Source organism: Eublepharis macularius, chromosome 1 (genome assembly GCF_028583425.1).
Source record: "Eublepharis macularius isolate TG4126 chromosome 1, MPM_Emac_v1.0, whole genome shotgun sequence".
Classification (NCBI taxonomy): Eukaryota; Metazoa; Chordata; class Lepidosauria; order Squamata; family Eublepharidae; genus Eublepharis; species Eublepharis macularius.
This window is the reverse complement of record NC_072790.1, coordinates 119,545,229-119,558,540: the sequence shown is the minus strand read 5'-3', so window position 1 is coordinate 119,558,540 and position 13,312 is coordinate 119,545,229. Positions and strand designations below refer to the sequence as shown.

Sequence of the window (13,312 nt, the reverse complement as noted above, 5' to 3'; positions counted from 1 at the left end):
TCAGATAGTATCTCCATATAATCTGCAAATGAATTCCAGATCAGCAGCTTCTCAGTAAAGTTTCTTTTTTCATCTGTTATTGAATATCCATAGAGGTGGAAATGGACTTACATTGGGTTCTGAGTATTTTTGTTTTCAAGATCTGATTAGTTTTCATTTACATAAACTTGTCTGCTTTGGCCAATGCAATAACAAAAGGGCAGTATTGGTACATGGTAGAATATATCATATTAAGATGTGCAGGTGAATGAGCTCTTGACGGTGCAACTAACGTTACCGGTCTTGTGACGGTGACATGGCTAGATATGACAATTATATTGGCACTGGGGTTTGTTGCATGTCTAGTGCCTGCATTAATATTTTCATTGGGTGGTCTGGTGTTGCTGGTGGGCAGCTGTATTGGGGAGGGGAGCTGTAAGCAAGGTCAGGCCTCCCCTCCACTATCTTGGGCTCATAAAAGGGAAGGATGTTCTTCCAGGAAAGTTTACCAAGAATTCTGGAAAGCTTGTGAGCTGTAGGAGACAACTAGCCATGCTCCCTAGTTTCACTGTGTTTTTTAACGCTCAAGGACTGGTTAAGCTGCACAGGCAGAACACATGACTTCATGGGCTCAGAATGTAATCTGGGAAAAGGTTAATAGAGGAGGAAGGGGATTGTTGCATCAGTTCTCTCTGGAGGATCCATACCTTTTGCTGCTTTCTTTCAAGCTAATGTGCTAGCGTAACTTCTCTTTTCGTGGGTTCTACGGGGCTTAGGAAGCAACTGTCACACAATTTTAAGAAATAACTTTTTTTTCTTTTAAACTTTTTAACAGTTAATAAAATACAACTTTTTTTAAAAGAAAAAAATTAACTCTTAACTGCGACCATACAAAAAACTCCAAATCAACAATGTCCTTGAAAAGGCAAACAGTTCAACATTCAAGAAGTGATGAGTCCTCTCTCATCCATTCGAAGCAACTGTACCCCAGGCTTCTGTCTTCTTGTTGGGGAATTATAGCCCTGCAAAAATAATACAATCCCAGTAACACCAACTAAACACAATACACAAACAGCACTTTAAATCATATTTCACATACATTTGATTACCTTATTCAAGGTGATAAGAGCTTATAATTTATTAGGCTCCCCTGCAAACAGCCTCCTCCTCAGCAGCCTGCCTCTAGCTTCTGACTCCACCCCACTGGACTAAACCAATTAACCTCACAGGGGTTATGCCAGTGCTAACCCTGACATACATGTCTAGCTCAGGTCATAAGGAAGTCTTTCATTTAAAAAAGGATCAGTAGACTGAGTCAAAATGGCCAGCAAGATTTAAAAACAACAACGATCCTACCATTGTGAGAACAGTTGGGAGGGAGGAAGGGTCTGGGTTTAAATCATGAATGATTTTCAAGGGGGGAAATGACTGTCTAATTTTAATCATGACCTCAATAGTATTGGCTTCCAATACTATAGTTTTATCTGAGAAGAATAAATGCTACACAATGAAGGAAAACAAGCCCAGGATCAGGCTGCTAAAAGGTGTCTATAACGAAAGATTATTTATTTCGACAGACCCTCCCGCCGCATTTTTAGAGCGTCCTTAGTCTCTTTTATTAGCAGGAAGGTAACAGTGGCACCTTTGCATAGGCAGGCTCCTGTGCCTGCTAGGAAAGGGTTAACGGCTGGGGAGTGCTCCAGGAGCCAAGGTTTGTTTACCAGCCGGTTTCTTTCTGGCTCAACAGGTTCCTGCAGCCCTGGCGTTCTCAGAGAGAGGAATCTAGGTGGGGCCCTCCCCTCCCAAGAAGTTTTTCTGCTCATTACAAAGCCCAGCGCTTACTCACTCTGCGCTCACACACAAGCGCTGCTGAAGGACACTTTCTTCAAGAATATTCCGTCCAGTCCCTCAGGCTTCTTCGTTTCTTTTTGATTGTTGCTGCTGCCGAAGATTGTCTGGGCAAAATGGTGAGGTGCGGCCTGGCTTGTTGGCGGTGCAGATGGCTGCTGCCTCTGCTCTTGGGTTTAGCGATCATCCTTGGCATAATTGCTTTGGCTGGCCGGGGCTGGTTGGAGTCGGCGTCGTACCCCTATGTCCGCCAAGCGTCTCTCTGGTCTGACTGCATGAAACGTCCAGAAGATTACAACTGGCTTTGCACTTCTCTCATGAATTACAGTAAGTATTTTCCAGAGCAGTACATGAATGGCTTCTAGGCCACGTTCCAGATTACTTATAACAAATTCTGATTTTACAGATACTAAGGAATTCAAACTGGCCTGTCATAAACATGAATTGAGAGAACTGGGATGGGAATCAAAATTTTGCCATTCTTTCCCTGTATGTGTAGACAAATGCATGACTAAAGCATGTAAATTTGTGTTACACAAACACATCTGAGAAAGCCATATAGTAAATAAAGGTTGCAAATTGAAAATTATGAAGTTAGAATTAAAATGAACTAGCTGAGGAAATGTTAATTCATTATGGAAGTTAAAACATGTTTATTGGTTGTCATTTGCAAATTCCATCCAGTTGTGATTTGGTGGGCAGGGGTAGATCCAAAGTATGCTCAAGATAGAAGTAAAATAATGCCAAAAGCAAGGGAAAATTGGGAAGAAGGTTTCCAACAGCCATATAAATACCAATTACAGCTTAGCCTGTTCCTGTTCCTTAATAGAGGTGAGATGTGCAGAAATCTTTCATGGTATGGAGCTAATGTCAATACCTACTAACTGTGTAGGTAAAAGTTTAATTCAGGATGCCTCTACAGAAAATTGACAACTCTAGAGGGAGAGGCAAGAAAAAGCATGCCCACAACTGAAGAGCAGGAGAGATAAGGGTAAAATTAAACCAGACTGCCTTTTGCTTTCAGAGTTCAGCGTGTAAAACATGAAAGCTGTAGAAAACAGCATGGTTAATTTAGGCTACTCTTTTTCAAGACTCCACCCCCCTTCAAAGGTCCTGGATGAGGCAACATTTCATTTACAAAACTTCTCCTGCAACATTGGCTGAGTAATAATAAGTCTGCAATAGGTGTGCAAAAATAAAAGATGTGCAAAAAGTTTGTGGATATGGCAGTGGTCATGGCAAGAGACTAGCTTCCAAGAAGCCTGTTGACACAGTCTGAGAAATAATATCCTATTTTTTAATTATCTGTGGTGGCCCCTGTCCTATGGAACAGCCTGTCTGAGGGAGGCAAGAGATCCCCCCACTCTCCTAGCTTTCTGCAAACAAGGCAAAACTGAATTATTCAAAAGGGCTTTTTTGTCAGATAGGAGGGCTGTATTGTAGGGAGGTGGTCTCAAAGAGATGTTTCACTAACGAGTTAGTGACCACAGACTTCACCACTATGTTGCTTTATGTACTGTCTATTGCTTTAAGTATGTGCATAGGGTTGCCAGCCTCTAGGTGGTGGCTGGAGATCTCCTGAAATTGCAACTGATCTCCAGATGAAAGAGATCATTCTGGAGAAAATGGCTGATTGGAGGGTAGATTCTATGACATTACACTCTATGACATTATACTCCGATGAGACCCCTCCCCTCCATAAACCCCACCTTCTCCAGTCTCCCCCCCCCCCCAATCTCCAGGAATTTCCCAGCCCAGAGCTGGCAACTCTGGCTCCTATGTGCTACCTGTTGCTTTACGTATGACCCTAGTGTGTTGTCTAATGTTAGTCCTAGAATTGCTTATGGTCTGTTTCAGCATTTATACAACTTTATAGTGGATTTTTGTTAATGTTATATCTTTGTAAACTTGTATTTATTTACCCTATGGCATTGTTTATTGAAATGTCTTCACACATGTAATCCTTCTTGAGTCTCAGTGAGAAAGGCAGACTATAAATGACATAAATAAAATAAATAAAAATAAAGATAAAAAAATCATTAAGTGCATTTTCCTTCAGCCTATAAATTGAACTTTTCTCATTAAGAAGCCTAAATTGCATGTTTATTGTCATATGATATCTAATTTGAAATCATACAGACTATCATACTTTTTACATGCTAGTAGTGTTGGTGGGGTGGGAGCAAAACCCAAAGTTTGGATAAGTAAAGCTACCTTTTGCCTGCCAAATAGCTTACAGATGGTTTACCAGCTGGGGGAAGGGAAAAGAGTCTGGAAAACCCACTCCTCAAAATTTGACTCTCCATGTTCTCTTAGCTATCAGGGCCTCGGTCAGCTTGATTTTATTCCCCTTCTCCCCTCCCCCCTCCAACCCTATTTAGCTGACATGGCTGCTCTCAAAGTCCTGTGCTTTGTCAAACATTTTTAGTTGGGCTGGTGTGTGTGTGTGTGTTGGGGGAGGTTCTTTTGTTTAATTTACAAACTTACCTCTTTCTATTCATCTGGGGAGTTTCCAGAGTAGCCCCCCACCGCCGCCGCCGCCGCCGCTGCCAGCTTGTCACTTTTATCATCCATACAGGGCCCAGCCAGATACAGATGCAATAACCACAAGAAATCTGTGTGTACACCAAAATCCCAAAAGCTAGTTTACATGTGCTCCATGGTTTCCATGCACCCTCTGATGCTTCTCCCCACTTCTTTTGAACAGTGGATTCCCATGCCGTGTTGAAAATAGTTTAAAGCGATTAAATTTCAAAACAGGAATGCTATATAATCTAGGACTGCTGAATGTAAGAACTCCCATCCAGAATCATCCCATAGGTGGTGTGGTCAGTAAAATTGCCACAGAACTTTTGGAATTCCTGATCCACATTGCTTACCATCAGTTTTGAGCATGTGTTCGTACCATACATGGGTTTACTTATACCTTTCCTCCAAAGGTGCTCAGAATGACTTACAATGTAAAATCAAAAACAGCATTTAAAACACAGTAAAAATACATTGCCACAAATAATGCAGCCGAGTGTCCTGCATTTGGGGAAGTTCCAGGGGTTAGCATACCTGCAGTGCAATGGATGAACCTCACCCTGGGAAAATCACCTTTGTGATCATGGTGTGTCTCCCCTTTTACTCCACCCTTCCCAATGATGAGGAACTTCAAGATAGATCACTCATGAATATGAATCTTCTTTGGATGAAGCTTCTTAATCAAGTTTGTACTTGTTAGGTATTCCTGCTGTATAGAAAGATGGGGGAAGAACCGCTCCCTCTCTATGGGCACCCCCCATAACCCTCAATTTGGAATGATTCCTAAACTGGAAGCATTTAATTCAAACTTGTCTCAAAACCAAACTAGCTGTAGCATGCAGTTGTGTGCATCTTTCACCTTTGATGGGTTTTTTTCTTGAGGCAAAAACAGCCTGAGAGTCTGAACAAGGCTGGGGGGAGATGTGAATCAGCACAACTCTTTCCTCCCTGGCTGATTCTCCTCTTTACATTGCCTCCTACAGCTGCTTTTCACACTGGGGAAAAGATACAGCCATTATCAGAACTGTCCTAAGCAGAGTTACATTCTTCAAAGCCCCTTGACTTCAGGTTAATTTGAATTCTGCTTAGGATGGTGCTGTATGTTTAGGAGTCAAGCACACTGATAGCTAAGTGTGGAGGCATTGCATATAGCCAAATACAACTAAGAGCTGACACAGTAAAACTGATTCCACAGAATAAAGAAGTGTGTGTAAAAGTAAAATACCTGGAAGAATGGAATTCATAATATGCCAGTCAGTGCTAGAAACTTGCCTGATAGTTTAAATGTGTGATGTGAGACTGCTGGGACCAATGTAGCCATAGATGTGTGTTCTCATTAACCAGCATGAATATTACCCATGGCTAAAACAAACCAGATTCCCTCTTAATTGGGGCTAGCTAGCTAGCTCCAACCTCTGATTAAACAGTTGTTAACCATAAGATTTATGTCAGTGCTGACAGAAAAATGTCACGGACGGGAAAGAGGAGGCTGCATTTTGATGCAAAATATACTAGGTGTGCTTTGGGCTGGGAGGGAAGAGTGTGTGATTGTGTAACCCAATCCAAACTATTATGAGTGGGGTACTGGATTTCATCTTGATACCCATCCTCTCTCGTGAACTACTGTGACCCAATCTTCTCCATGGATGAGTGTGATAATATATCTAATTCTCAATGTGAATTCATCTCTGGATAATTAAATCTGTAGACTGGTGCCGTGAACAGATAAGACAGATACTTCTGCAAGCCTGAGAAAGCTCAGGCTTGCGGAAAAATCTGAAACCTAAAAAAATACTGAGGAGAAGATAGGAAGCAGATAAAAGACAGGTTGGTTGGTTGGTTGGTTGGTTGGTAGGAAGGAGAGAATAAAGTAGGAAATGGGGAAAGGATATGGGGCGACTACCAGGAGGAGGGGAAGAGGAAGTAGTGGAAGAGGGTATACAGGGGATATGTGATGCCCCCCAAAGTCATTATTATTAGTTATATATTCAATGCTTACCAGTGTCTCTGCTTAAGCAGAGTTTGAAGCTGGTGAACAAACCCAGATTAGGAAGGGATTTTTTAAAGCTTTAACCATAGTTAATGTTGATGCTTCTGTAATTCTGAAATAATTTGAGGCAGTGGAAGAAGAGCAGACAGAATCTCTAAAGAAGAGCTGTAGGAAGGGTGTATGTGATTTCATAAATGTAAATTGAGCCATAGACACATGTTTCAGAAGGGCTTGCTTGCCAGTTATTATTGTAGCCCCATCCATTTACATTGCTCATAATCAACTCTTAAACTGTTCTTTGGTGTATAAGCCTTTCCAGATTCTTATATGCATAAAAGTATTTATAATAAATGGAACAGCAGCTTTATGATTAAGGGTTATGTGCAGCATTTTGTATGACACCTATTTATAAACTGTTAGAATAGGTGGGGCAGTATAGAAAGCATGTATAGGCTAGCCTGAGCTGGCCTCGTCCTTTATGTGTTTCTAAAATAATTGTTGTTAATTCTTTTAAGTGTAAGTGTTGATTAATACTCAATTCCAACATCAAGTCTTAATTAATAGGCGGGTGACCAGAGCTGAAGTGTTGGGTGTGAGCTGTGGCAGCTATACGTCTTACTCCTTGGCTCTTTAGCACAAATTTCCCCATGAGTCCTTATCTTAACCACAACTAAAGTAGCGAGGTTACGTATTAACCATGGCATTCAGACCTTCTTCAGACAATGGCTTTATACTTAATACTTGGGAATTCAATCATACTAGGCTTTTTTTTGTGATTCTTAAATGACTCTGTTCATGTTCTAGCTTTAGTGAGTATGGTAAATGCTCCCCTTCCTTCTTTGAGATAGTCATTAATTTAATATGGGCAAAATATTCTTTGGCGCAGCACTATGACACAGCACTCAGGCTATACATATGACTACTTCAAAGTGCTCTTTTATCTGTGCTCTGATTTCATACCTTAAGCTGGGCTCGATGGTGAAAAGGCATAGCAAAAGAGCACCATGGTACAGTTCAGATGGCCTGTAGTGTGAATAGGGTTCTTTGTGTGACCATGTGACCATCCCGAGGTCCTGTTCTTATGATTCATCCCTTCTTGTTTGAGGGGACTATTTTGTGCATAGTGGCCTGCAGCATCTCTTCTGATGTAAGCTGGGTCCTTAGATGATCTGCATGGTGGAGGGAGAAGCATCACTGATGCAATGTGCTACACAGTGTTGCCTCTGGGTGCTTGTATACACTAGACAGAATAATGAGAGGGATGATGAGATGGCATGCTGGCCGTGTCCAGCCCAACACATCTTGCCTCTCCTTTAGTTCCTTTGCTCTCACATTGGCCTGGGGATGAGTTGCCATGTGATGGTGGTGTCAGGCTGGAGGTCTGAAATCTTAAAGAACTGGATATTAACCAGTCTTATGTTGTATTCCTGGTCTGTCACATTGTCACACTGGAATATAAAAAAGTCGTGTACATTTTCTTTCTAGTATCAGAGAAGTGAATATACCAGTATTCCAGCCTGATCCTTTGTGTGTTTGTTTAGAAGTATACACAGTATTCAGTAGTATACAATTGCAGTCTTATATATTTAATAGCGTCTAAAGCTTGTAAACTGAAATTATAAAGATTTGGACTGGACTAACTTCGTGTTTTTCCTCAAGCTAAAATTTTATAACTCCAAATCTAGGAACCAGAATTTGTCCTCTTTAGTTGATGGATGGTAATGTTTCAATTAAATGGTGCTTTATTGACTACCACAATGTTACTGCATGATGTTCTAATGGCACACGGATTTCTCCTCCATCCGCTGCATGGCTAAAATGATAGGTCTGGCCTTGTATAACAGGGGAATGATAATACAACCCTCTAAAATTACTTTATGCATTCATTTCAACCTAGGAATTAGAATTGCATTATATTATTTTAATAAAGAAAAAGACCAAACTAAGATGTGATATATGTCAATACATGTAAAATATTTTTTCTCCCTCCCCCTTTCTATTTCTTCAAAGGTTGGGGTAGAGCAGCAGCTGCCACATTCCTCGTTGGCTTTATCATTCTGTGCATCTGTTTCTGCCTGGCAGTCATCGCATTTTCTATTGAAATACTGAGGTTTAACTTTGTTCGAGGAATCGGAGGCTTGCTTTTCCTTGCTGGTAAGGCTGCCCATAAGACCAACCTGCCTTTTAAAAACATTTTGTTCTCCAACTGCCCACTCTTCTTTTTTCCTGTGGCCAGTTCTGTCTCCACCCACCCACCCACTTAAAATATTTTCTGTATCTCAAATTTGGACATTATGAAGAAAAGTAAAGGATGTAACACTCAATATACATAAAACTGCTGAAAATGTAATGTTCACTGGCATAGAATGAAGTAAAAGCTGCTAAATGCTGACAGGGATGCATTGTTAGGAGTCAAATGCATTTAGTTCTCTTATCCTAATCAAACTATTTCCTTGGAAGTAATTGATTCTGATGAAACCTGAATATGTGTTTACAAATTCAGCATTAGAGTAATGTAACATTATCAGTGTTCATCATTTGGTGATTTCTATGTATGAAACACTCATAGAGCTTTCATGTTAGTGACATCACCTCAGATGCAGTGTTTTCCAATGAAAAATTTCATTCAACCAGGTTGTGTTTCCTGATTAGTATGATAGCAGCTTTTTGTTGCCCCTCTGTTGTAGCACGTGATACCTCTTCTGATGTGGAGAGTTCCAGTGATACCCATTCTAGAAATATTCCGCGCTGGTGTGGAACTCTCGAAGTACCAGAGAATTGCTATAGACATCCTATATTACAAATGTATAAGTGATCTGCAGTGCACTGTTACAAAATAAATTCTGGAGATTTATAGTTTAGATACGTGCTCTGAATTATCCACCCCCAGTTCTTCCACTAAAAATCTTTGGGGTCGCCTGGGAAGAGGGTATTACTGTGGAAAAGCAATACTATCTGATCTGTAAACCAAGTATTTGGGTAATAACGTATTACTTTTGATGCTAAGAATATCTTGTTGATGACTCCAGCATGTCTATATTGAATGTTCTGAATTCTGAGTTTCTGCATTTTGTAGTTAAGTATTAACATGAATACAGTTGGTTCTAGATGACAGTGTGAACAAAAGTGTGATTATTTGCTAATTTTTTTCTTCTCTTTATTTCTGTCCAGCTGCTTTCTTAATTATAGGTTTGGTGATCTATCCTGTGATGTTCACTGAAGATATTCCTCTGACAGGAGCAAACATGTTCAGCTGGGCCTATGGCTTTGGCTGGGCAACTACTATTATTGTGATAGGATGTGCATTCTTTTTCTGCTGTCTCCCCAACTGGGAAGATGAAGTCCTGGGCAACATAAAGCCCCTCTACTATGTTGGAGAAGGAGTTTGATATGAAGCTGAAAAGATTATTTGAAGCCGAAAAGATTATTTGAATAAATAATACAAACAATATTGCTTTTGCTTTACATGAAAGACCAGAACTTGCTGTTATGTCATATTTTTGTCTGAGATATTTTGTCTTGAGTTACTAGGTTTGTTTTTTTCCAATAAATATACCAACTTCACAATTTCTTTTTAGACAAGTGTTCACTTTCAGATCTGGGAACTGTTAAATTACAGGAAGGAAAGCATCCTGTATTTTGATAGCTAATATGGGTTTCGTTTTCCTAATTATTGCTTCTTCGTGGGAAAGAAATGTGATGGTGTGATTTGTTCCTTAATATGTTACTGAGTAAGTAGATTGCAAGAATATTTTCACTGATTATGTTCTAGCACTGTCATTCAGGAAGGATCCTTATCATACACTATTTGGCCAAAGTGGATTTTAGAACAGATGTGCTTCTAAAAAGTATAGTCAAAATTAAAAATAAATAAATATGCAGGAGCAATGCTTGTAGGAACTACACTCAGTGAAGTTCACTTGAGAATAAGAATGAGGACTTCAGCCTAAAGAAATAATATAGAACGGTATAATGTATTGCCATTTTGCGGTTCCTTGTGTTTTATGCAAATCTGCAAAATGTTCCAAACACCAATATGTATTTAATATATGCTGTAACTGCGAATGTTTAAATTGGAGAATTTAAAAACCAGCCTTACAGCTGTATTTCTACCAGCAACCCCATTAAATCCTTTGTATCATAACTTTTTCTTTGCTGAATGGATATCAAAATTATTCAAATGCATCTGACAAAGAGAACTGTGATTCTCGAAAGCTTATGCTACAGTAAAGTTGGTTAGTCTTAAAGGTGCTACTGGACTCGATTTTGCTACTGCAGACTAACACAGCTAACTCCTCTGGAGCTAAAATTATTAGATTAATATTTTTCCTGAGATGTAAAATAGATGTCAATACAACTAAAGAATACCAAAAGACCATATAACATAAGTAATAGCTCTACTCAAAATATTGTATGATTCCCCATATTCTTGATATTACAAAAAATCACTGGACAGTTCAGCTTGGCAAAATGACAGCAGTAAATTTTCTAGATCCAGTGGTTCAAAATGTCTGTAAGATGATTTTGCAAGTTTGAAACATTAGTTAACTAAAAGCATGTTTAGTGTGAGCAGTCTATTACATGCCTTAATTGTACCCTCTAACTGAGATTAAGACATTTTTTAAAAGTTTTCAAAGCAGTTAGATTTTCATGTAATGATACAGCAGGGTACAGTGGCATCTTAGATACCAACAAGACTTCCAGGGTATAAGCTTTCAAGTGTCCGAGCTCCCTTCTTCAGATAACAATATCAGCTATCTTGCTGTTCTATCCTGCTCCAGACCACCTAAAACTATCTTCAGGTAGTGATGTGTGGAATTCTTAACACATTTTAAAGACTTACACAGTAGTGGCTGGGAACTTGGAGTGAAATGTGTGTATATTTTTATTTACTCAAAATATTTAAACCCTGCAAACAGTGCATTTATTGTGATAGCTATTGAATGAAATATGCTACTGCTAAGAGTCTGTATTACATATATCTATTATACCTTTTAAAAAAATCAGTTGAAATATTTTATATTGCAATTATAATTTCAGATATGATGATATTTTATCATTCTAATGGGCACAAATGTTCATCTAGATTCCTTAAGCGTTTCATATAAAACTACTGAAGTTGCCATCTGCACTGACTTCAGGGGTCTTACTAGTGCTTCATTCTGCATATTGCATTGTGGCCTAGATTTATATGAAACACACTACATACAAGAACAGAAGTGGTGATACCTCATTTTCTGAAGGAAGTGAAATACCTGCTGTATTTAGTAAATTTTTGTGCAAATGAGTAATTAGAAAAGGTTAAGTGGAAAAAGTTTTTTAAGAACAGACAAGGGAATTTTTAGGGTTGCCGATCCAGCTTGGAGAATTGCTGGAGCTTTGAGAGCAGAGCTTGGGGACGGCAGGGAGTTCAGTGGTGATGCAATTTCACATACTCCACCCTCGAAGCTGCAGTTTCTTCCAGGAGAGAGGATCTCTGTTATCTAGAGATCTGTTGTTATTCCAAGAGATCTCCAGGCCCTTGGAAGTTTGCAGCTCCATTCATTAAACAAAGGAGCCTTGTGGCTTCTTGCACCAGGGAACCAGGGATTTTTGATAAGATTTAAATGGTAAATTTTCAATGTGATGTAATTTTTAGGGAATGGAGGCAAGCTTCTACTTCCCATGGCATATGGATATATTTATGTTGCAGAATCTCATCTTCCTGGCCCTCTTCCATTGTAGCTCCTTGTTTCCATTTCCCAGGCTCTACAAACCAGCTGGATCAAAAGGGTTTTTTTGAAAAAAATAAGTGGGAAACCTTGCATCCAGAATAATTTAAAAAAAAACTTTATATAATGTTTTTCAGGTCATGTAATTTGATATTTTAGCACAGATTTGTAGACCTTACTCAAAACCTTACATTTTCAGAATAAACAGTTTAAACTCTGTAAGTACAAGTTACCCGAATGATAGTTTTTATAGTGTACAAACATCAGTTAAATAAACCAGTTTTATACATTCAACTGGGATTATTTTATTCCAAAATTGAATCTATATCATTGCTTTTACCTTTTAAAAAGAGAAATCTCATTATGTGTTTTAAATAATCAGTCTGTTTAGTAAACATTAAATGCAAAGACAAAAAAGTTATACATAGAGTAAAGAAGTGTTAACAGATGCTGAAGTTTTGCTGTATGCATTAGTTCTAAAATTAAGACATTTACAAGGTAGCCTTTTCAGAAGTAAGTGAATACTCTTAAAAGGAACATAAAGATTTAACAAGCGTGTTGCAGAAGAAAATAGGAATCTGGTGGCTCCTTAAGAGACTGTCCTCCATTAGTACATTTACATTCCTTTCCACTTGGGGGGGCCAGTACAAACAACCAACAAACAAGTAAAATTTATCCCAGCACAGACTTTCCTGAGCTTACTTCACCAGGTGCATGAAGGATACATCTGTGAGGCCAATGCATTTATAATTTGTATGTGTGCGTGTGCATGCGCTGTCAAGTTGCAGTTGAGAAGGGGCTTTCAAGGCAAGTGAGAAGCAGAGGTCGTTTGCTATTGCCTTCCTCTTCCCTGGTGGTCTCCTATCCGAGATCTGATAAGATTGGGCTATACCATGCTGCCTTCCCTCCAGGCATTTATATTAAAGGCTGCAAATAACAGCACAGAAGGGGGATGTTACTAACAGCAGCCAGTTTGACATATCATCCAATCATAAGGATAATGAGTCAGAATGGGTGAGGCACATGTCCAACTGTTGATAAACTGGCAAAGTAGGATTAACATGAAATCTGAGCTAGGAAGGTAAAGGATAAAACAATAAGATTCAATTGGGAAGTCATTAAGGTATAGCCAACTTAATATCTGTAAAGGGTGGGATATGCACAATGTTAGTGCCTACAGTGAGTGAGAAACCTGAAGCTTTGAACTGGGATTGTACAGGAGAGAGTACTGAACTAATGGACTAATTGAGGTTGTTTT

General features: G+C 39.2%; 1 protein-coding gene across 1 annotated transcript; it reads left to right on the top strand.

The window, feature by feature from the left end:
- Positions 1-1,727: 1,727 nt before the first annotated feature.
- Positions 1,728-12,348, top strand: PERP (p53 apoptosis effector related to PMP22). Its single transcript, XM_054974182.1, has 3 exons — positions 1,728-2,154; positions 8,354-8,497; positions 9,515-12,348. Exons 1-3 carry the CDS (start codon positions 1,944-1,946, stop codon positions 9,730-9,732), a joined length of 573 nt encoding a protein of 190 aa, XP_054830157.1. The 5' UTR covers positions 1,728-1,943; the 3' UTR covers positions 9,733-12,348.
- The last annotated feature ends 964 nt before the right edge of the window (positions 12,349-13,312 follow it).